General features: G+C 53.6%; 1 protein-coding gene across 1 annotated transcript in view; it reads right to left on the bottom strand.

Annotated features, from left to right (window-relative positions):
- Positions 1-6,186: 6,186 nt before the first annotated feature.
- The window catches only part of LOC140395993 (sarcoplasmic/endoplasmic reticulum calcium ATPase 1), a 165,179-nt gene continuing 146,220 nt past the window's right edge, over positions 6,187-25,145 (bottom strand). The window contains exons 17-22 of the mRNA XM_072484029.1: positions 24,598-24,800; positions 19,562-19,647; positions 12,503-12,636; positions 10,315-10,432; positions 7,758-7,875; positions 6,187-6,926 (exon numbers count right to left, since the gene is read on the bottom strand). Of these exons, the coding sequence (XP_072340130.1) occupies positions 6,910-6,926; positions 7,758-7,875; positions 10,315-10,432; positions 12,503-12,636; positions 19,562-19,647; positions 24,598-24,800 (676 nt within the window). The 3' untranslated portion in view covers positions 6,187-6,909. The remainder of the gene's footprint in view (positions 6,927-7,757; positions 7,876-10,314; positions 10,433-12,502; positions 12,637-19,561; positions 19,648-24,597; positions 24,801-25,145) is intronic.

The raw sequence follows: 25,145 nt of genomic DNA, 5'->3' as shown, positions 1-25,145 counted from the left end.
CGCTGTGTCCAGTTCCAGAGAAGGGGGATCGGTCATCTTAGACTGAGACGAGGGCGGAATGCCTTTGTTCGGAGTGATGTGAATCTTTGGAAATCTAACCCCCCCCCCCCCCCCCCCCCCCCCCCCCCCCCCACCGTCTCCGACCCCAGAGAACTGTCGCTCCGTCGGCCAGTGGATCCCAGACTGAGATCGAGGGAGTGTTGGATGCTGAGAGGGGGAATCGAGGGGAGGGGCGGAGGGGGAGGCGGAGCTGAGGGAGAGGATTAGCCACAGGCTCGATGGAGGCGGAGGTGAGGGAGAGGGTCACTCTCCGGCTCGATTGAGGGCAAAGGAGTCTTGTGGTATGTGTGGGGGGGGGGGGGTCCCTCACGATCCAGCTAACCTTTCTAAATCGAACGTTGGGAGGAAAGTTGGGAGATGGGGCAGGTTCACGCAGGGAGGGAGGGAGGGGCGGAGGGTGGAAGAGGGGTGAAGGGGCTGATGCTGGGAGACGGGACGAGTTGACAAGGGAGCCACCGGGAGGAGGGGGGGAAACACAGATGTGCCTGCAGGAGTTATGGACGCGAGATGATTTTGACGCGTTGACCCCGATGACCTTTGTAAAGGATTTCCCCCGAAGGTGTCCCGTCTCCCCCCCCCCCCCGCCCCCCCGGAGGTTGAGCAGAGCGTCGCAGCGTTTTATTAATAAACGGTTCATTATCGCTGAAGAGAGTGTTTTATTGACCCTGACCTCCGACGGTTCCGCCAAGCGTTTCAACAGACGGGGCCCCGCTGGAGTCCACCTGCCCAGGTACGCCCCTCCGCCGCGCGGGCCGTTAAAATGGCCCGTGGGGTGTCGGGGGCCCTCGCTGGCCGGGCCTGGCATTTGCCCCCTTGAGAAGGTGGTGGGTGAGCCGCCATCTTGACCCCACTCCCTTATGGCGTCGGGACACCCACAGTGCTGTTAGGGAGGGAGTTCCGGGATTCTGACCCAGCGACAGTGAGGGAACGGCCGATATATTTCCCAGTCAGGATGGTGTGTGTGTGGGGGGGGGGGGTTGGTGGGGGGCTCGGACGGGGGTCTTGCAGGCGGTGGGTGTTCCCGGGCCTCTGCTGCCCCTTGTCCCTCTGGGTGGGAGAGGTGGCGGGTTTGGAAGGTGCTGTCGAAGGTGCCTCGGCGAGCGGCTGCCGTGCATCTTGTAGACGGTACACACGGCTGCCGCGGTGCGTCGGTGGGGGGGGGGGGGGGGGGGGGCGGGTGTGGAAGGCGGGGGTCAGCGTGGCGATCGAGCGGGAGCTGCTTTGTCCTGGATGGTGTCGAGCTTCTCGAGTGTTGTTGGGAGCCGCACTCATCCAGGCAAGTGGAGAGGGTCCCATCACACCCCTGACTTGTGTCCTTGTAGATGGTGGACAGGCTTTGGGGGGGGGGTCAGGAGGTGAGTTGCTCTCCGCAGGATTCCCAGCCTCTGACCTGCTCTGGGAGCCACAGTGTTTATGTGGCTGGGTTCAGTTTCTGGTCAATGGGAACCCCCAGGATGTTGATTGTGGGGGATTCAGCGATGGTAATGCCATTGAAGAAGGGGCGATGGTTAGATCCCCTCTTGTCGGAGACGGTCATTGCCGGGCACTTGTGTGGCGCGAATGTAACTTGCCCCTTGTCAGCCCCGAGCCTGGATATTGTCCAGGTCTACTTGCTGCATTTGGACAGGGACGGTTCATTATCTGAGGAGTCGCGAATGGTGCTGAACATGGTGCAGTCATCGTCCCCGTTCTGACCTGACGACGGAAGACAGATTAAGTGCAGTCACATCGAAGATCGTCGAGTCGCCTGGTAAAGTGTAATCACCATTGTCGGAAACATGGAAACTGTTTTGTGCACAGCAAGCTCCCACAAACAACACTGTGATGAATAAGCCACTTCAAAAGAACAACGTTGACCCAGGGCCAACCAATCGCCCCTGCTGTCGTACTTGCCACTGGGTGGGCAGTTCTTTCACCAAGAGCATCTTTTTTCCCCAGTAACTGACATTTCACATGCCCCGGAAAATGCTTCACACCGAGGGGCAAACAAAAATAAACAAACTCCAAACAAAATTACCCAAATGTACTTTGTAATGACCCCGGCGTTCTTGTGATTTGACCTTTTTTTTTGCTTGTCAAGTTTCGCTTAACATTACCACTGGAGGGGATTATTTGTCCATGGGATGTTGCAATCCGCGTTTGTTGCTCATCCCCAAACCCACTCTCAAAAGGTGGTGGTGAGCCTCAAGGAATATTTTCTCCAGCCATTCAGAGACTCATTGCTGGTCAGCAAGGCTGCTAGTCATTCGAGCTGTCTCTCCTTTTTATTAAAATAAAGTGTGATCTGTTGAAGGCTCTTGCAAGTCCTTGCCCGGATATGAACGTCTTTTCGTAATAATTTATTTTAATGCCGCACATTGCTGCATTGGCTTTGGGGATTACGGAATGAGCCCAGGAGGAGGATTCCGTGGCAAGGAGGTAAAAGGATGAGAGGTTATCTGATTGAAATATGTACCACTCGAGGGCAGCACGGCGGTGCAGTGGGTTAGCACTGCTGCCTCACGGCGCCGAGGTCCCAGGTTCGATCCCGGCCCTGGGTCGCTGCCCGTGTGCAGTTTGCACATTCTCCCCTTCGCTGCGAGGGTCTCACCCCCACAACCCAAATGTGCGCCGGTGGGTTGCCACGCTAAATTGCCTCTTAATAGGTAAAAAAAAAATGTTTTAATAAAATAACTATTAAGACTCGAGCGTTTCGCAGATTCAACTTGAGAGGATGATCCCCCCCCCCAACCGGAGAGTCTGGACTTTGGGTCACCAACTCCAGCTCGCAGTCCAGCGATGTCTTGAGGTTAAAATTCTCATCCATGTTTCCAAAATCCAAAATGGCCCTACAACCCTCGCTCTCTGTAACTCCCTCCAACCCTCCCTATCTCTGTAACCCCCTACAACCCTCCCTATCTCTGTAACCCCCTACAACCCTCCCTATCTCTGTAACCCCCTACAACCCTCCCTATCTCTGTAACCCCCTACAACCCTCGCTCCCTGTAACCCCCTACAACCCTCCCTATCTCTGTAACCCCCTACAACCCTCCCTATCTCTGTAACCCCCTACAACCCTCGCTCCCTGTAACCCCCTACAACCCTCCCTATCTCTGTAACCCCCTACAACCCTCCCTATCTCTGTAACCCCCTACAACCCTCCCTTTCTCTGTAACCCCCTACAACCCTCGCTCTCTGTAACCCCCGACAACCCACCCTATCTCTGTAACCCCCTACAACCCTCCCTATCTCTGTAACCCCCTCCAACCCTCCCTATCTCTGTAACCCCCAACAACCCTCCCTATCTCTGTAACCCCCTACAACCCTCGCTCTCTGTAACCCCCTACAACCCTCCCTATCTCTGTAACCCCCTTCAACCCTCCCTATCTCTGTAACCCCCTTCAACCCTTCCTAATTCTGTAACCCCCTCTAACCCTCCCTATCTCTGTAACCCCCTCCAACCCTCCCTATCTCTGTAACCCCCTTCAACCCTCCCTATCTCTGTAACCCCCTTTAACCCTCCCTATCTCTGTAACCCCCTTCAACCCTCCCTATCTCTGTAACCCCCTTCAACCCTTCCTAATTCTGTAACCCCCTCTAACCCTCCCTATCTCTGTAACCCCCTCCAACCCTCCCTATCTCTGTAACCACCTCCAACCCTCCCTATCTCTGTAACCCCCTACAACCCTCCCTATCTCTGTAACCCCCTACAACCCTCGCTCTCTGTAACCCCCTCCAACCCTCACTCTCTGTAACCCCCTCCAACCCTCCCTATCTCTGTAACCCCCTCCAGCCCTCCCTATCTCTGTAACCCCCTCCAACCCTCCCTATCTCTGTAATCCCCTACAACCCTCCCTTTCTCTGTAACCCCCTACAACCCTCCCTATCTCTGTAACCTCCTACAACCCTCGCTCTCTGTAACCCCCTACAACCCTCCCTATCTCTGTAACCCCCTCCAACCCTCCCTATCTCTGTAACCCCCTCCAACCCTCCCTATCTCTGTAACCAACCCTCCCTATTTCTGTAACCCCCTCCAACCCTCCCTATCTCTGAAACCCCCTCCAACCCTCCCTCTCTCTTTAACCCTCCTCCAACGCTCCCTATCTCTGTAACCCCCTCCAACCCTCGCTCTCTGTAACCCCCTCCAACCCTCGCTCTTTGTAACCCCGTCCAACCCTCCCTATCTCTGTAACCCCCTCCAACCCTCCCTATCTCTGTAATCCCCTATAACCCTCCCTTTCTCTGTAACCCCCTACAACCATCCCTATCTCTGTAACCTCCTACAACGCTCGCTCTCTGTAACCCCCTCCAACCCTCCCTATCTCTGTAACCCCCTCCAACCCTCACTCTCTGTAACCCCCTACAACCATCCCTTTCTCTGTAACCCTACAACCCTCCCTATCTCTGTAACGCCCTACAACCCTCGCTCTCAGGGAGACCCTCCCTATCTCTGTAACCCCCTGCAACCCTCTCTCTGTAACCCCCTCCAACCCTCCCTATCTCTGTAACCTCCAGACCCTAAACCCTCCCTATCTCTGTAACCTCCAGCCCGTAAAACCCTCCCTATCTCTCTAACCTCCTCCAGCCCCTATAATGCTCCCAATCTCTGTAACCTCCTCCAGCCCCTAAAACCCTCCCTATCTCTCTAACCTCAAGTCCCTACAACCCTCCCTATCTCTCTAACCTCCTCCAGTCCCTACATCCCTCCCTATCTCTCTAATCACCTCCAGCCCCTACAACCCTCCCTATCTCGGTAACCACCTACAACCCTCCCTATCTCTGTAACCTCCTCCAGCCGCTACATCCCTCCCTATCTCTGTAACCTCCTCCATCCCTACAACCCTCCCTATCTCTGTAACCTCCTCCAGCCCCTACAACCCTCCCTATCTCTGTAACCTCCTCGAGCCCCTACAACCCTCCCTATCTCTTTGTCACCTCCTCCAGCCGCTACATCCCTCCCTATCTCTGTAACCTCCTCCAGTCCCTACAAAACCTTCACTCTCTGTAACCCGCTACAACCCTCCCTATCTCTGTAACCCCTCCAGCCCGTAAAGCCCTCCCTATCTCTGTAACCTCCAGACCCTAAAACCCTCCCTATCTCTGTAACCTCCAGCCCGTAAAACCCTCCCTATCTCTCTAACCTCCTCCAGCCCTTATAATGCTCCCAATCTCTGTAACCTCCTCCAGCCCCTAAAACCCTCCCTATCTCTCTAACCTCCTCAAGTCCCTACAACCCTCCCTATCTCTCTAACCTCCTCCAGTCCCTACATCCCTCCCTATCTCTCTAATCACCTCCAGCCCCTACAACCCTCCCTATCTCGGTAACCACCTACAACCCTCCCTATCTCTGTAACCTCCTCCAGCCGCTACATCCCTCCCTATCTCTGTAACCTCCTCCATCCCTACAACCCTCCCTATCTCTGTAACCTCCTCCAGCCCCTACAACCCTCCCTAGCTCTGTAACCTCCTCCAGCCCCTACAACCCTCCCTATCTCTGTAACCTCCTCGAGCCCCTACAATCCTCCCTATCTCTGTCACCTCCTCCAGCCGCTACATCCCTCCCTATCTCTGTAACCTCCTCCAGTCCCTACAACCCTCCCTATCTCTGTAACCTCCTCCAGCCCCTACAACCCTCCCTATCTCTGTAACCTCCTCCAGCCCCTACAACCCTCCCTATCTCTGTAACCTCCTCCAGCCCCTACAACCGTCCCTATCTCTGTAACCTCCTCCAGACCCTACAACCCTCTCATTGTCTGTAACCGTTTCTAACCCTTGGAGATCTCTGCGCTCCTCCAATTCCAGCCGCTCCAGCATCCCCGCCCGCTTCCCATTGCTCCGCCATTGTGGGCGGCGTCTTCAGCAGCCTGAGAGAGTCGGGGCCCTAAGCCCGGGAACTCCGTCCCTAAACCGCTCAGCCTCCCTCTGCCTCTCTTCTGCTCCTTGAAGATGGTCCTCAAAAGCCCCCATCTTTGAGCGAGCTCATGGTGGCCTGTCCCTGCTTCCTCCTCTGCGTCTCGCGCTGAGCTTCTGCAGGAAGACCCCTGGTACGCGTTGGGGATGTGTGCGTGCAAATGTGTTACGGGCAAACAAACTGACTCCACGAGCGGGAGAGTCGGGAAGGTCACAGAAGAGGCGGGGAGACCAGCGAACAAGCCACGTTGTATGTTTTATTCGATTCCTATGTCATAAACCCAGTCCATTAACGCAGGCGGGTGGGGAATGGGAGTGGGGAGACTGTCGGTGAGGGACACCAGGGGGTGGGGGTGTTGGGTGGTGAGTCTGGGCAAGGTGGAGGAGCAAGGGTGGGGGGGGGGTGGGAAAATTAGGTCTCGTAAGTCATTGTGCGCTACAGTGGTTTAAGGTGCCCAAGTCCCATCAGGGAAAGCGAGGCAGGCGCTGCAGGAGTCCTTCGCTCTCTCCGTGAGGGTCTCTTCGAGGGAGGGACCCGCAGGGTAGCCTATATCTTTAATGCCCCCGTTGCCTCTGCTTCCCCCCATCCCCCGCCCACGGAATCAATGAGGAATTACCTTCTCTGGCATGCACGGCACCTTTGGTTACGCGGTCGATGGGGGCGTTCCTTTTCTAAAGAAAATATACACCGGGACAATTTCCCTTGAAGGGGTCGGGACAGGTCAGACCAACGGGAACATGCAGTCAGACAACAGCCGTAACCCCCCCCCCCCCCCGCCTCTCTCGTCCCTTCGCGTGTCATCCAAACAGGAGTCGAGGAATTATCGCACGCTTTTTAGATGACGTTACATTCGTGCCTTCTTGTTTTCCTTTTTATTCTCTTAGTCTGTATTTATTTTTATATATATATATATAAATATTTATTTATATATCACTTTTCTTCTTCGGTGTCTTCACTTCTTAACTGTGTTCTTTTACTGAGAGAGAGAAAGAGAAAGCAGAATGAGATACAGGAATAGTGCATCATGTCCCCAAGAATTGTCATTTTCCTCCAAGTCCCTCAACCCGCTAATTCCCACCGTCCACGTCCGCTCCCTCCCCCCCACCGACGCACAGCGGCAGCCGTGTGTACCGTCTACAGACGTGCCGCAGCCACTCGCCGAGGCTCCTGCCACAGCACGGTCCAATCCCGCCACCTCTCCCACTGACCGCCCTACCTATATCTGTCACCTCCACCGACCCTCCAAGATCTCTGCCCTCCTCCAATTCCGGCCTCACGAACATCGTCCGCATCCCGTTGCCTCCCATGAGGCACTTTATCCAGTGACCTTTGCTAGCTCATACACTCCACATCCACCTGAAGCAAGCCTTACGTAAGGCACTTTATCCAGTTTCTTCTGCGTGTTTACACACTTCAGGAATGCCTCTATCTTATGTCCATTAAGGCCCAAATGAAAATGGGCAAATTCATTTCACAGGTGATACACTTCAGGCAAGCCTCCCGTGAGCCACTTTGTCCAGCGCCTCCTGCTCGTTCATGCACTCCACATCCACCTCAAGCAAGCCTCCCGTGAGCCACTTTGTCCAGCGCCTCCTGCTCGTTCATGCACTCCACATCCACCTCAAGCAAGCCTCCCGTGAGCCACTTTGTCCAGCACCTCCTGCTCGTTCATGCACTCCACATCCACCTCAAGCAAGCCACCCGTGGGGCACTTTATCCAGTGCTTTCTGCTCGTTGATGCACTCCATCTCGAGCATGCCCTCCCGCTCACTGCCGACCCTCGGCAGGGGTTAAAGGGGTAGCCTACCATCAAGATAGTTGCGGGCGACAAACTTCAGGACTTCATCAATGAGGATGACAGGGAACGAGAGCTTTACCACGACAATCCATTGCGTGATTGTCAGGTGAGTCAACTTGAAGATGAGCTGAAGAGAGAGAGAGAAAAACATTGAGATCACTCCACGCACAACATTTAGCAGCTCATCACAAACCCGCCACCGAGAAAGCTGGGAATCAAGCCACAAGTAACTGAGTCACCTCCTGAGCGCCCTCCCAAAGCCTGTCCACCATCTACAAGGACACAAGTCAGGAGTGTGATGGGACCCTCTCCAGTTGCCTGGATGGGTGCGGCTCCCAACAACACTGGAGAAGCTCGACACCCTCCAGGACAAAGCAGCTCCCGCTTGATCGACACGCTGACCCCCACCTTCCACACCCGCTCCCCCCCCCCACCGACGCACCGCGGCAGCCGTGTGTACCGTCTACAAGATGCACGGCAGCCACTCGCCGAGGCTCCTTCGACAGCACCTTCCAAACCCGCCACCTCTCCCACCCAGAGGGACAAGGGGCAGTGGGGACAAGGGGCACCCACCGCCTGCAAGTCCCCCCTCCGAGCCCCCACTCCACCCGACACACACACACCATCTGACTGAAATATATCGGCCGTTCCTTCACTGTCGCTGGGGTCAAAATCCTGGAACTCTCCATAACAGCATGGTGGGTGTACCTACACCACAAGGAATCAAGCAGTTCAAGATGGCGGCGCACCGACATCCTCTCAAGGGGCAATTAGGGATGCGCCTGAGGGGTATTCACTGGGGCCCTTCTGAGTCCTTTCATCCATTGCAATTAACGTTTGAGTGACCACGCAACAATTAAACTCTGCGTGACCATATGACGATTACACTCTGAATGACCGCTCAAGGATTAAACCCGGAGCTAACATTTTCAGCTTCTGCCTGTGATGGACTCACCCCATGTTTTTGTCCTCAAGATTGAATTGAACACTCAAACGTGCAAATTATCCTCTATTGTACCATACCAATTTACCAGAAAATATCAAAAGTCTTCTGTCTGAGTTAATAAAGAAGGAGGTAAGAGAGATGGAGAGGTGGAGATGTATTGAAAGGGATGAATAGAGAGCAAGAGTGATGACGTTGAACAGATAGATGGAGAGGTGTGAAAATATACAGAGATATATATGCCGAAAGGTGAGGTGCACTGGTGCAAGGAGGGGGTGAAGATGTTCTGCAGCCTCATGGGTATCGGTAAAGTCACCAGCAAAGCCTGATGGTTAATAGAGCTAACTGTTCATCAGGTGAAGGACTGTGGGAACGGGAAGTCTGTGGTGGTCTGCAGTGACAGACAGGCACAGGAGCTGATTGGAAAGTGGCTGTTGCTGTGAGCCTTGAACAGACGGTGATTGAACACAGACTCCTGTGGCATGCTCCTGAAAGAAGTATGACTCCTGAGAGAGACACGACTCCTTCAGCATTCGTCACCGAAAAAGACAGTGATTGATTAGTGCCTGTCCTGCGAGTACGTGACTAAGGGCATGATCAGAAAGGTCTGTGCAAGGAGCAGAGGCAAAGGGACTTCTGCAGGGACAACCGTTGTCAGGAGCAGCGACCTGGGTCTGGGTCTCAGAGAGGACATCGGAATCCACCAAGAGGGAGCCTGCTCACCTCGCCTCTTAATGGGAGGTATTTAGGTACAAGCCGTGAATTCTGACCCCTTTTGTTGAACAGTTTTGAGACTTTATGTAATATAACTTCTGATACTCTTTGTAGTGGAGTTTTGATACGTTGGGGTAATTTGGTAAGGTACAAGAGAGAAGATTGTTGTACGATAGTTTGCGAGTTTGAGTGTTTTGTCCGGAACATTTGTTGACTCAGATTTGAGGTACGAAAGTACTGAGATGAATGGGCAGAGAGGAAGAGAGAGAGTGAGATGGAAGGACAATGGAACCAGCAGATGGTCTTCTGATTTGATTCTTCACAAGTTGTGAAATTGTTAAAACAGTGAAGAGTTGTTTATGGGGCTCAGGAGCTCAAAGTGGGAGAGCAAAAACACGGAGTCAGTCCATAACCAGCAGCAGCTAACAGTGTTAACCCAGAATGTAATCATTGTGAGGTCATCCAGAGTGAAATTGCCACATGGTCATGCAGAGTTTAATTGTTGCGCGGTCATCCAGAGTTAAATTGCCGCATGGTCATGCCGAGTTAAATCATTGTGCGGTCATCCAGAGCGAAATTGCCACGTGGTCAGCCAGAGTTTAATTGTTGCGCGGTCGTCCAGAGTTAAATTGCCGCATGGTCATGCCGAGTTAAATCATTGTGCGGTCATTCAGAGTGAAATTGCCACGTGGTCAGCCAGAGTTTAATCGTCGTGTGGTCACTCAATTGAAATGGGTGCTCAGGCCAGATGGGACCCAGTGAAGACCTATGGGGGCCATGGAAGGGGTGGAGGGTGGGTGCAGGGCAGGGGGCAACAGCACCCCTATTAGAACCTCCTCATTCAGAGTGATCAAGCGTGAAGCTGAAGGTCGCAAAAGGCCCAGTGGCGATCGACCGGTTGAAACTTACCGGCATTGGGTCAACATAGAGGATGAAGAAGTGGAGAGACATGGAGAGACAGATGGCACCCAGCAGCCAGCCATTCAACCATGGCGGCATCCTGAGCAGAGATTGGTTCTCTGATAGGCTACAAAGAAACAAGGACAGAGAGAGAGCTGTAAGCAAATATTAAATATAAAAAGCAGCAAAACAAAAGTAATACACAATGTATTGTTCCGCCAGTAAAGGGCAACTGAGCTTCGTTGAACACCAAACCGATCTGTTTGGTTCACTCGGACATTAATCACCGCGTGGTCATTCAGAGCTAAACCGTTGCACGGTCAGTCAGAGTTTAACTGCCGTGGTCATTCAAAGCTCAATTGTTGAGTGGTCAGTCAGAGTTTAACCGCCACGCGGTCATTCAGAGCTCAATTGTTCCATGGTCACTCAGAGTTTAATGGCTGCATTGCCATTTAAGAGGTGAGTCATCATGGGTGCTGTGAGGCAGAGGCGGCCCAATGAATTCCCAATAGACCTCACATAAGAGTAGTTCCAGCGGTTTGCACACAGCTCCGTGTTCAATTCTGGGCACCGCGCCTTCGACAGCGGTATTATTGCACAGAACGATCCCGGGGGTTAAAACGGTTAAATCCGAGGCGAGGTCGCAGAGACAAGGCTTACGTTCTCTCCAGTCCGGAAGATTAAAAAGGGGCGGGGGGGGGGGGGGAATCCCGATCGCAGGGATTAAGATCAATAAAAGGATCTGATAGGGTCGGCCTCTGGTGGGGATGGGGCGAGTCCAGAAAAAGAGGAACAGAAACTCAAAATCTGAGTTTTCCCATTCAGGTCACAGTGTCCGAAAACAGTCCCTCACCTAAAGGGAGTGGAATTCGGAAATAAATGTGATGGCTGGGGGTATTAAGCTGATATTCTGACACAGAGATGGATAGATTTTTTGGGGATCGGGCATTAACGGGTTACGGAACTGAGGTGGGGCTTCAGAAACAGGTCGATGATTCTCTGACGGACAGGTAGACAGGGCTCAAAGAGGCCGAATGGCCTCCTCCTGTTCCTGTGTTCAGGCTGGAGAGGGGCTGAATGGGCCTCCTCCTGTTCCTGTGTAACAGGCTGGAGAGGGGCTGAATGGGCCTCCTCCTGTTCCTGTGTAACAGGCTGGAGGGGGGCTGAATAGGCCTCCTCCTGTTCCTGGGTAACAGGCTGGAGAGGGGCTGAATGGGCCTCCTCCTATTCCTGTGTAACAGGCTGGAGAGGGGCTGAATGGGCCTCCTCCTGTTCCTGTGTAACAGGCTGGAGAGGGGCTGAATGGGCCTCCTCCTGTTCCTGTGTAACAGGCTGGAGAGGGGCTGAATGGGCCTCCTCCTGTTCCTGTGTAACAGGCTGGAGAGGGGCTGAATGGGCCTCCTCCTGTTCCTGTGTAACCGGCTGGAGAGGGGCAGAATGGGCCTCCCCCTGTTCCTGTGTAACAGGCTGGAGAGGGGCTGAATGGGCCTCCTCCTGTTCCTGTGTAACAGGCTGGAGAGGGGCTGAATGGGGCTCCTCCTGTTCCTGTGTAACAGGCTGGAGAGGGGCTGAATGGGCCTCCTCCTGTTCCTGTGTAACAGGCTGGAGGGGGACTGAATGGGTCTCCTCCTGTTCCTGTGTAACAGGCTGGAGAGGGGCTGAATGGGGCTCCTCCTGTTCCTGTGTAACAGGCTGGAGAGGGGCTGAATGGGCCTCCTCCTGTTCCTGTGTAACAGGCTGGAGAGGGGCCGAATGGCCCTCCTCCTGTTCCTGTGTAACAGGCTGGAGAGGGGCCGAATGGGCCTCCTCCTGTTCCTGGGTAACAGGCTGGAGAGGGGCTGAATGGGCCTCCTCCTGTTCCTGTGTAACAGGCTGGAGAGGGGCTGAATGGGCCTCCTCCTGTTCCTGTGTAACCGGCTGGAGAGGGGCTGAATGGGCCTCCTCCTGTTTCTGTGTAACAGGCTGGAGAGGGGCTGAATGGGCCTATTCCTGTTCCTGGGTAACAGGCTGGAGAGGGGCCGAATGGGCCTCCTCCTGTTCCTGTGTAACCGGCTGGAGAGGGGCTGAATGGGCCTCCTCCTGTTTCTGTGTAACAGGCTGGAGGGGGGCTGAATGGGCCTCCCCCTTTTCCTTGATATACACTGCCCTGGAGAGGAACCAGGGTTCGACATCACACAGAGAGGTGGCAATCACTTACCTGTTAAGTGCGTTGCTCATCTCAATTGTCACGAGGACTGACAAAGCCATGGTCATTGGTTCAGACGCTTCAAAGATATCGCATTCGATTCCTTCGAATTCAGGATGCTCTTCTGTACATTGCATGAAGTGCGACTGGGGAAAGAAAACGTGGAAACAGAATCAAGAACCTTATCAACGTCAAGATAGATTAGAGCACACCGAGTAGATCCCAGACTGAGCTCGAGAGATAGTTGGCCGCTGAGGGGGGAAATCTAGGGGAGATGGTGCGAGTGCGGGGGAAGGGAAAGATCAGCCACAGGCTCGTTTTAGGGCGGAGGAGGCTCGAGGGGCTGAATGGTATTTCCGATTTCTAAGCCTTGTGCGTCTCCTTGGACTCTTAAGTATCTTTACGTTAGGGCAGCACAGAGGCGTAGTGGGTTAGCACTGCTGCCTCACGGCGCCGAGGTCCCAGGTTCGATCCCGGCTCTGGGTCACTGACCGTGTGGAGTTTGCACATTCTCCCCGTGTTTGCGTGGGTTTCGCCCCCACAACCCAAAGATGTGCAGGGTAGGTGGATTGGCCGCGCTAAATTGACCCTTAATTGGAAAACATTAATTGGGTACACTAAATTGATTTTAAAAAAAAAGTATTTTCAAGTATTTTCCAAAAGGTTTAATTTAAGGGGTTAAGTAATGACAGAAGAGCTCAAAGCCGTGGTGTGTTCCTCCTGTTCTCTGTGGGAAACCGGGAACATTTCACCTTAACAGGGGGAACTGCAACAATTGTTTATTCCTGTCTGGCACAAAAGTAAAACAGGAACGTTTGTCAAGCCGTGGCTTACAAGGGAAATTCGGGAATTTCGGGATAGCATTCGATTCAAGGAAGAAGCATACAAATTGGCCAAGAAAGAAAAACAAGACTCGAGTATTGGAAGCAGTTTAGAATTCAGCAAAGAGGGGCAGCACGGTGGCGCAGTGGTTAGCACTGTTGCTTCACAGCTCCAGGGTCCTAGGTTCGATTCTGGCTTGGGTCACTGTCTGTGCGGAGTCTGCACATCCTCCCCGTGTCTGCGTGGGTTTCCTCCGGGTGCTCCGGTTTCCTCCCACAGTCCAAAGATGTGCAGGTTAGGTGGATTGGCCGTGATAAATTGCCCTTAGTGTCCAAAATTGCCCTTAGTGTTGGGTGGGGTTACTGGGTTATGGGGATAGGATGGAGGTGTGGGCTTAGGTCGGGTGCTCTTTCCAAGAGCCGGTGCAGACTCGATGGGCCGAATGGCCTCCTTCTGCACTGTAAATTCTATGATAATCTATGGGTCACTGTCCGTGAGGAGTTTGCACATTCTCCCCGTGTCTGCGTGGGTTTCACTCCCACAACCCAAAAAGATGTGCAGGATAAGTGGCTTGGCCACTCTAAATTGCCCCTTAATTGGAAAAAATAATTGGCTACTCTAAATTTAAAGAAAAAAAAAGAATTCAGCAAAGGAGGACCAAGGGATTGATTAAGAAGGGGAAAATACAGTCCGAGTGTAAGCTTGTGGGGGACGTAGAAACTGACTGTAAAAGTTACTAAAGTTGCCATAGTTCCAGCTGCTTTCCCTTTGGTGGTTGGGGGGGGGGGGGGGGGGGGGGGGAGCTGACTGCTAATGATTTAATTTAAGGAACACCACATCTCAGGCGAGGGGCAAGTTTATGAATAACCTCAGCTGCTACGGGGAATTGAACCTTCGAACATCACGCTGCATCACGGAGCAGCCGTCCAGCCAACTACACTAAAACCAGCTCTAAAATTATTATCGGTATGTGAAGAGAAAAAGATTGGTGAAGACAAATGTAGGTCCCTTACAGTCAGAAACAAGGGAATTTACAATGGGGAACAAAGAAATGGCTGAGCAACTAAACATATACTTTGGTTCTCTCTTCACAAAAGAGGACACAAATCAGATACCAGAAAAGTTGAGGAACGCAGGGTTTAGTGAGAGGGAGGAACTGAAGGAGATCAATATTAGTAGACCATAAGACATAGGAGCAGAATTAGGCCACTCGGCCCATCGAGTCTGCTCCGCCATTCAATCATGTCTGGTATTTTTCTCATCCCCATTCTCCTGCCTTCTCCCCATAACCCCTGATCCCCTCATTGATCAAGAACCTATCTATCTCTGTCTTAAAGACACTCAGTGATTTGGCCTCCACAGCCTTCTGCGGCAAAGAGTTCCACAGATTCACCACCCTCTGGCTGAAGAAATTCCTCCTCATCTCTGTTTTAAAGGATTGTCCCTTTAGTCTGAGATGGTGTCCTCTGCTTCTAGTTTTTCCTACAAGTGGAAACATCCTCTCCACGTCCACTCTATCCCGGCCTCGCAGTATCCTGTAAGTTTCAATAAGATCCCCCCTCATCCTTCTAAACTCCAACGAGTACAGACCCAGAGTCCTCAACCGTCCCTCATACGACAAGCTCTTCATTCCAGGGATCATTCTTGTGAACCTCCTCTGGACCCTTTCCAAGGCCAGCACATCCTTCCTTAGATACGGGGCCCAAAACTGCTCACAATACTCCAAATGGGGTCTGACCAGAGCCTTATACAGCCTCAGAAGTCCATCCCTGGTCTTGTATTCTGGCCCTCTCGACATGAATGCTAACATTGCATTTGCCTTCCTAACTGCCGACTGAACCTACACGTTAACCTTAAGAGAATCGTGAACAAGGCCTCCCAAGTCCCTTTGTGCTTCTGATTTCCGAAGTATTTCCCCATTTAGAAAATAGTCGATGCCTAAATTCCTCCTTCCAAAGTGCATAACCTCACACTTTTCCACATTGTATTTCATCTGCCACTTTATTGCCCGCTCTCCTAGCTTGTCCAAATCCTTCTGCAGGCCCCCCCCCCCCCCCCCCCCCCCACTTCCTCAATACTACCTGTCCCTCTACAGATCTTTGTATCATCTGCAAACTTAGCAACAGAGCCTTCAGTTCCTTCTTCCAGATCATTAATGTATATTGTGAAAAGTTGTGGTCCCAGCACAGACCCCCGAGGCAAAACCACTCGTCACCGGCTGCCATCCTGAAAAAGACCCCTTTATCCCCACTCTCTGCCTTCTGCCAGTCAGCCAATCCTCTATCCATGCCAGGATCTTACCCTGAACACCATGGGCTCTTAACTTATTTAACAGTCTCTCATGCGGCACCTTGTCAAAGGCCTTCCGGAATCTAAATAAATCACGTCCACTGGTTCTCCTTTGTCGAACTTCCTTGTTACCACCTCCAAGAACTCTAACAGATTTGTCAGACATGACCTCCCCTTGACGAAGCTGTGCTGACTCAGTCCTATTTTACCGTGCACTTCCAGCCACTCCGCGATCCCATCGTTAATAACAGACTCTAAAATCTTACCAATGACCGAAGTCAGGCTAACCGGCCTATAATTTCCCATCTTCTGCCTCCCTCCCTTCTTAAACACGGTGTTACATTCGCCACCTTCCAGTCCCCTGGGACCCTTCCTGCCTCCAGTGATTCCTGAAAGATCATCACCAATGCCTCCATAATTTCCTCGGCTATCTCTTTTAGGACCCTGGGGTGTAGTCCATCCGGTCCAGGTGACTTATCCACCTTCAGACCTTTCAGTTTCCCCAGAACCTTCTCCTTAGTAATGGTCACTGCGCTCACCTCTGCCCCCTGGTTCTCCTGGAGCTCTGGCATCCCACTGGTGTCTTCCACCGTGAGGACTGATGAAAAGTAACTATTCAGTTCCTCTGCCATTTCTTTGTTTCCTATTATTACTTCTCCAGCCACATTTTCCAGTGGTCCAATGTCTATTTTTGCCTCTCTCTTACCTTTTATATATTGAAAAACATCCCTTCCTATCTTCCTTTATATCACTCGCCAGCTTGCACTCGTACTTCATCTTTTCCCCCCTTATTGCTTTAGTTGTCCCCTGCTCGCTTTTAAAGGCTTCCCAATCCTCTGGTTTCCCACTAATCCTCGCCACATTGTCTGCTTTTTCTTTAGCTTTTATGCTGTCCTTGACATCCCTCGTCAGCCATGGATGCCTTGTCCTTCCCTTAGCATGTTTCCTCCTCCTTGGGCTGAATTTCTGTTGTGCCTCCCTAATAACCCCCCAAAACTCCTGCCATTGCTGTTCCACTGTCTTCCCTTCTAGGCTCCTTTTCCGATCAACTCTGGCCAGCTCCTCCCTCGTGTCTTTGTAGTTACCCTTATTTAATTGTAATACCGTTACATCTGATTGCAGCTTCTCCCTCTCAAACTGCAGGGTGAATTCTATCATAGAACATAGAACATACAGTGCAGAAAGAGGCCATTCGGCCCATCGAGTCGGCACCGACCCACTTACCCCTCACTTCCACCCTATCCCGGTAACCCAATAATCCCTCCTAAATTTGTTGGACACTAAGGGCAATTTGCACGGCCAATCCACCTGCACATCTTTGGACTGTGGGAGGAAACCGGAGCACCCGGAGGAAACCCACGCACACACGGGGAGGACGTGCAGACTCCACACAGACAGTGAACCAGCGGGGAATCGAACCTGGGACCCTGGAGCTGTGAAGCCACAGTGCTAGCCACTTGTCCTACCGTGCTGCCCACATATTATGGTCACTGCTCCCTAAAGGTTCCTTCACCTTAAGTTCCCGAATCAAGTCTGCCTCACTACACATCACCAAATCCAGAATTGCCTGTTCCCTAGTCGGCTCTGTCACAAGCTGCTCCAAAAAACCCACCTCTTAGACATTCCACAAATTCCTTTTCTTGGGATCCACGACCAACCTGATTTTCCCAGTTCACCTGCATATTGAAGTCCCCCATGATTATTGTGATATTGCCTTTTTTACATGCCTTTTCGATCTCCTGATTTATTTTCTGCTCCACATTCTGACTACTGCTCGGGGGCCTGTACATAACTCCCATCAGGGGCTTTTTACCTTTGCGATTCCTCAACCCTACCCACAGAGATTCTCTGCCTTCTGATCCTATATCGCTCCTTGCTATCGATTTAACTTCATTCCTTACTAACAATGCAACTCCGCAATTTCAATGTGCGCAACAAGCTCATTTACCTTGTTCCGTATACTGCGCGTATTTAGGTATAACACCCTCAATCCTGCATTGGCCACCTCCCCTTTCGCACTCTCCTCAGTCACTGTACCCTGTACTGTGGCCCTTTTTGATTTTTGACTATGGCTTCTCTGCCTTACACTTTCCCCCTCCCTGCTTTTTGTTTCTGGCCCCGTTTTACTTCCCTCCGACTTCCTGCATCGGTTCCCATCCCCCTGCCACATTCGTTTAAACCCTCCCCAACAGCACTAGCAACCACCCCCCCCCCCCTCCCCCCAGGACATCGGTTCCAGGGAAATGGTGTTGGGGAATTGATGGGATTGAAGGCGGATAAATCCCCAGGGCTTGAGAATCTACATCCCAGAGTGCTTCAGGAAGTGGCTCTGGAAATAGTGGATGCATTGGTGGCCACCTTCCAGGATTCTATAGACTCTGGAACAGTCCCTGCAGATTGAAGGGTAGCTAATGTAACTCCACTAATTAAAAAGGGAGATCACGAGAAAACAGGGAATTACAGACCAGTAAGCCTGACGCCAGGAGTGGGGAAAATTCTAGAATCCATTATCAAAGATTTGATAGCAGAGCGCTAAGAAAACAGTGGCAGGATCGGACAGAGTCAGCACGGAATTGTGACGGGGAAATCAGGCTCGACGGGTCTTTTGGAGTTCTTTGAGGATGTAACTATTAGTGTTAAAGAAGGGGAACCAATGGATGTGGTTTATTTAGACTTTCAGGCGTCTTTCAACAAAGTCCCTCATAAGACGTTAGTGTGTAAAATTAAAGCACATAGGACTGGGGCAGTGTATTGAGGCGGATAGAAAACTGGTTGGCAGACAGAAAACAAAGAGTAGGAATTAATGGGTCCTTTTCAAATTGGCAGGCAGTGACTAGTGAGATACCACAGGGTATCTCACTGGGGTGCTGGCACCCCAGCTATTCACAATATCGATCAATGATTTAGATGAGGGAACTAAATGTCCATAACTCCAAATTTGCAGATGTCGCCAAGTTGGGTGGGAGGGTGAGCTGTGAGGCGGATGCAGAGATCCTTCAGTGTGATTTGGACACGTTGAGTTGAGTGGGCAAATGGATGGCAGATGCAGTTTAATGTGGATAAATGTGAGGTTAACTACTTAGATAGCAAAATCAGGGAGGCAGATTTTTTTTTGAATGGCCATAAATTAGGAGAGGGGAGTGTGCAGCGGGACCTGGGGGTCCTCCTACTCCAGTCACTGAAGGTAAGCGTGCAGGTACAGCAGGCGGTAAAGAAGGCTAATGGTATGTTGGCCTTCATTCCTAGAGGTTTTGAGTACAGAAGCAGGGATGTGTTGCTGCGATTGTACAGGGCCTTGGTGAGGCCACACCTGGAGTATTGTGGGCAGTTTTGGTCTCCTTCTCTGAGGAAGGGTGTTCTTGCTCTCGAGGGAGAGCAGCGAAGGTTCACCAGACTGATTCCTGGGATGGTGGGACTGACGTAGGAGGAGAGGTTGAATCAGTTAGGATTGTATTCGCTGGAGTTCAGAAGAATGAGGGGGGATCTCATAGAAACCTATAAAATTCGAACAGGATTGGACAGGGTAGATGCAGGAAGGATGTTCCCGATGGTGGGGGGTGTCCGGATCCAGGGGTCACAGTCTGAGGATACGGGCTAGACCATTTAGGACAGAGATCAGGAGACATTTCTTCACCCAGAGAGAGGTCGGTTGTGGAATTCATTACCACAGGAAGTAGTTGAGGCCAAAACATTGTAAACTTCAAGAAGCAGTTCGATACAGCTGAGTTTGTGAGGCGTGAGGGGATTATTTCCATCGCTTTCTGGGATGAGATTGGGAGACCAGTGTGGGATTGACAGGCTGGTGGAAACACAGCGCCGCCCTGGTGACCAAAGGTCAGGCTGCGCTGTGACAGGGCTAACGTTGACATTGGTATTTTCTGGCCGTTTGATCATGGGGCATGGCAGGTGGAAGGCAGGGGGGCAGGCTGAAGGGAGGCAGGCGAAGAACATAAGGCTTACCAGCTGGTGGTAGGTGACTCCTGGGCCGTCCTCAGCATACATGAACCACCAGGCCGCAGCCCCTACGGTAGCGCAGCCCACGTAACCTGCAACGGGGAAATGAGCCGGTGAGATAGCCGCCCACGCACAGACCCTGTCGGGATCGCACCCAACTCGAATACGGACACTCCGCTCCATCCTGTCGCTTCGGCGCCCTCTCTCACTCGGACCCCAGACCCCACCAGGCATCGCAGACCACTTTGTACCCAGTCAAGAACTGAAAATGAAATGAAAATCGCTTATTGTCACGAGTAGGCTTCAATGAAGTTACTGTGAAAAGCCCCTAGTCGCCACATTCCGGCGCCTGTTCAGGGAGGCTGTTACGGGAATTGAACCGTGCTGCTGGCCTGCCTTGGTCTGCTTTAAAAGCCAGCTCTTTAGCCCTGTGCTAAACCAGCCCAACAGAGTGTGCTTTCGAAGTGCAGTCCCTGTCGTAGCCTGGTAAACCTGGCACCCGGTGGATACACAGGAAGATCCCATTGACGACGATGTGATAAACGCCCAGGCCAACCATCTTTTATTCACCTGCAACTTGGCCTGAGGAACAATCATTGGCCCAAGGAGGCCGGGGTATCTGTCCCACCTCACCTGAGAGGGCAGCCGGGGAGTGCTCGGTTAGACACCTCATCCAACAGCGCAATACTCCCTCAGTACTGCCCCTCTGACAGTGCAGCACTCCCTCAGTACTGACCCTCTGACAGTGCAGCACTCCCTCAGTACTGACTCTCTGACAGTGCGGCACTCCCTCAGTACTGACCCTCTGACAGTGCGGCACTCCCTCAGTACTGACCCTCTGACAGTGCGGCACTCCATCAGTACTGACCCTCTGACAGTGCGGCACTCCCTCAGTACTGACCCTCTGACAGTGCGGCACTCCCTCAGTACTGACCCTCTGACAGTGCGGCACTCCCTCAGTACTGACCCTCTGACAGTGCGGCACTCCCTCAGTACTGACCCTCTGACAGTGCAGCACTCCCTCAGTACTGACCCTCTGACAGTGCAGCACTCCCTCAGTACTGACCCTCTGACAGTGCGGCACTCCCTCAGTACTGACCCTCTGACAGTGCGGCACTCCCTCAGTACTGACCCTCTGAGAGTGCGGCAGTCCCTCAGTACTGACCCTCTGACACTGCAGCACTCCCTCTGTACTGACCCTCTGACAGTGCGGCACTCCCTCTGTACTGACCCTCTGACAGTGCAGCACTCCCTCAGTACTGACCCTCTGACAGTGCGGCACTCCCTCAGTACTGACCCTCTGACAGTGCGGCGCTCCCTCAGTACTGACCCTCTGACACTGCAGCACTCCCTCTGTACTGACCCTCTGACAGTGCGGCACTCCCTCAGTACTGACCCTCTGACACTGCAGCACTCCCTCAGTACTGACCCTCTGACACTGCAGCACTCCCTCTGTACTGACCCTCTGACAGTGCGGCACTCCCTCTGTACTGACCCTCTGACAGTGCAGCACTCCCTCAGTACTGACCCTCTGACAGTGCAGCACTCCCTCAGCACTGACCCTCTGACAGTGCAGCACTCCCTCAGTACTGACCCTCTGACAGTGCAGCACTCCCGCAGTACTGACCCTCTGACAGTGCAGCACTCCCTCAGCACTGACCCTCTGACAGTGCGGCACTCCCACAGTACTGACCCTCCGATAGTGCGGCACTCCCTCAGTACTGACCCACTGACAGTGCGGCGCTCCCTCAGTACTGACCCTCTGACAGTGCAGCACTCCCTCAGTACTGACCCTCTGACAGTGCGGCACTCCCTCAGTACTGACCCTCTGACAGTGCGGCACTCCCTCAGTACTGACCCTCTGACAGTGCAGCACTCCCTCAGTACTGACCCTCTGACAGTGCGACACTCCCTCAGTACTGACCCTTGACAGTGCGGCACTCCCTCTGTACTGACCCTCTGACAGTGCAGCACTCCCTCAGTACTGACCCTCTGACAGTGCGGCACTCCCTCATTACTGACCCTCTGACAGTGCGGCACTCCCTCAGTACTGACCCTCTGACAGTGAAGCACTCCCTCAGCACTGACCCTCTGACAGTGTGGCACTCCCTCAGTACTGACCCTCTGACAGTGCGGCACTCCCTCAGTACTGACCCTCCGACAGTGCGGCACTCCCTCAGTACTGACCATCTGACAGTGCGGCACTCCCTCAGTACTGACCATCTGACAGAGCAGCACTCCCTCAGTACTGACCCTCTGACAGTGCGGCACTCCCTCAGTACTGACCATCTGACAGTGCGGCACTCCCTCAGTACGGACCCTCTGACAGTGCGGCACTCCCTCAGTACTGACCCTCTGACAGTGCGGCACTCCCTCAGTATTGACCCTCTGACAGTGCGGCACTCCCTCAGTACTGACCCTCTGACAGTGCGGCACTCCCTCAGTACTGACCATCTGACAGTGCGGCTCTCCCTCAGTACGGACCCTCTGACAGTGCGGCACTCCCTCAGTACTGACCCTCTGAAAGTGCAGCACTCCCTCAGTACTGACCCTCTGACAGTGCGGCACTCCCTCAGTACTGACCCTCTGACAGTGCAGCACTCCCTCAGTACTGACCCTCTGACAGTGCGGCGCTCCCTCAGTACTGACCCTCTGACAGTGCAGCACTCCCTCAGTACTGACCCTCCGACAGTGCAGCACTCCCTCAGTACTGACCCTCCGACAGCGCGGCACTCCCTCAGTACTGACCCTCTGACAGTGCTGCACTCCCTCAGTACTGACCCTCTGACAGTGCGGCACTCCCTCAGTACTGACCCTCTGACAGTGCGGCACTCCCTCAGTACTGACCCTCTGACAGTGCAGCATTCCTCAGCACTGACCCTCTGACAGTGCGGCACTCCCTCAGTACTGACCCTCTGACTGTGCGGCTCTCCCTCAGTACTGACCCTCTGACAGTGCGGTACTCCCTCAGTACTGACCCTCTGACAGTTCAGCACACCCTCAGTACTGACCCTCTGACAGTGCGGCACTCCCTCAGTACTGACCCTCTGACAGTGCAGCACCCCCTCAGTACTGACCCTCTGACAGTGCAGCACTCCCTCAGTACTGACCCACTGACAGTGCGGCACTCCCTCAGTACTGACCCTCTGACAGTGCGGCACTCCCTCAGTACTGACCCTCTGACAGTGCGGCACCCCCTACTGACCCTCTGACAGTGCGGCACTCCCTCAGTACTGACCCTCTGACAGTGCAGCACTCCCTCAGTACTGACCCTCTGACAGTGCAGCACTCCCTCAGTACTGACCCTCTGACAGTGCAGCACTCCCTCAGTACTGACCCACTGACAGTGCAGCACACCCTCAGTACTGACCCTCTGACAGTGCGGCACTCCCTCAGTACTGACCCTCTGACAGTGCAGCACACCCTCAGTACTGACCCTCTGACAGTGCAGCACTCCCTCAGTACTGACCCTCTGACAGTGCGGCACTCCCTCAGTACTGACCCTCTGACAGTGCAGCACTCCCTCAGTACTGACCCTCTGACAGTGCAGCACACCCTCAGTATTGACCCTCTGACAGTGCAGCACTCCCTCAGTACTGACACTCGGACAGTGCGGCACTCCCTCAGTACTGACCCTCTGACAGTGCGGCACTCCCTCAGTACTGACCCTCTGACAGTGCAGCACTGCCTCAGTACTGACCCTCTGACAGTGCGGCACTCCCTCAGTACTGACCCTCTGACAGTGCGGCACTCCCTCAGTACTGACCCTCTGACAGTGCAGCACTCCCTCAGTACTGACCCTCTGACAGTGCGGCTCTCCCTCAGTACTGACCCTCTGACAGTGCGGCTCTCCCTCAGTACTGACCCTCTGACAGTGCGGCTCTCCCTCAGTACTGACCCTCTGACAGTGCGGCACTCCCTCAGTACTGACCCTCTGACAGTGCAGCACCCCCTCAGTACTGACCCTCTGACAGTGCAGCACTCCCTCAGTACTGACCCACTGACAGTGCGGCGCTCCCTCAGTACTGACCCTCTGACAGTGCAGCACTCCCTCAGTACTGACCCTCTGACAGTGCAGCACACCCTCAGTATTGACCCTCTGACAGTGCAGCACTCCCTCAGTACTTACCCTCTGACAGTGCAGCGCTCCCTCAGTACTGACCCTCTGACAGTGCGGCACTCCCTCAGTATTGACCCTCTGACAGTGCAGCACACCCTCAGTATTGACCCTCTGACAGTGCAGCACTCCCTCAGTACTGACCCTCTGACAGTGCAGCGCTCCCTCAGTACTGACCCTCTGACAGTGCGGCACTCCCTCAGTACTGACCCTCGGACACTGCGGCACTACCTCAGTACTGACCCTCTGACAGTGCGGCACTCCCTCAGTACTGACCCTCTGACAGTGCAGCACTGCCTCAGTACTGACCCTCTGACAGTGCGGCACTCCCTCAGCACTGACCCTCTGACAGTGCGGCACTCCCTCAGTACTGACCCTCTGACAGTGCGGCACTCCCTCAGTACTGACCCTCTGTCAGTGCAGCACTCCCTCAGTACTGACCCTCTGACAGTGCGGCACTCCCTCAGTACTGACCCTCTGACAGTGCGGCACTCCCGCAGTACTGACCCTCTGACAGTGCAGCACTCCCTCAGTACTGACCCTCTGACAGTGCGGCGCTCCCTCAGTACTGACCCTCTGACAGTGCGGCGCTCCCTCAGTACTGACCCTCTGACAGTGCGGCACTCCCTCAGTACTGACCCTCTGACAGTGCGGCACTCCCGCAGTACTGACCCTCTGACAGTGCAGCACTCCCTCAGTACTGACCCTCTGACAGTGCGGCGCTCCCTCAGTACTGACCCTCTGACAGTGCGGCGCTCCCTCAGTACTGACCCTCTGACAGTGCGGCACTCCCTCAGTACGGAGCCTCTGACAGTGCGGCACTCCCGCAGTACTGACCCTCTGACAGTGCGGCACTCCCTCAGTACTGACCCTCTGACAGTGCGGCCGCGATAGAAAACACGACACCGCCGTGTCGATCACTCACCTCCAATGACCATGTAGCGGAAGAATAGCCAGCCACTGATCAGAGACTCCTTCGGGCTACGTGGAGACCTATTCATGATGTCCAGGTCGGGGGGGTTGAAACCCAGGGCTGTGGCTGGCAAACCGTCTGTCACCAGATTGACCCACAGGAGCTGGACGGGGATGAGTGCCTCTGGGAGGCCCAGCGCAGCCGTGAGGAAAATACTGCAGAGGCACAGAACGGGATTGAGAGCAAGCAAACAGAGGGGAGGACAGAAGGAAGGATAGAATGGAAGAGGGAGAGAGAAGAACATGGATTCATATTGCTACGGTGACTACAACATCAAACCTGGCAAGGCCATTCGCCAGAACGATTAACAGACGGAACTTGCCGCCGAGACGCAGAAGAGCTTAGGGACAGGCAGTCAGAGAGGTCGGGTTTCGGATGATTTTGACAGAGGGAAGAGAGAGAGAGAGGGAGAGAGCCGGCGGCACAGGGAGAAGGAGAGAGAGACAGAGAGAGGGAGAGAGTGGCAGAGAGCGGGAGACAGAGGGAGAAGGAGAGAGACA

The sequence above is a fragment of the Scyliorhinus torazame genome, chromosome 19 (assembly GCF_047496885.1).
Source record: "Scyliorhinus torazame isolate Kashiwa2021f chromosome 19, sScyTor2.1, whole genome shotgun sequence".
Taxonomy (NCBI): Eukaryota; Metazoa; Chordata; class Chondrichthyes; order Carcharhiniformes; family Scyliorhinidae; genus Scyliorhinus; species Scyliorhinus torazame.
The sequence above is the reverse complement of the archived record's forward strand: the minus strand, read 5'-3'. Positions and strand labels throughout refer to the sequence as shown.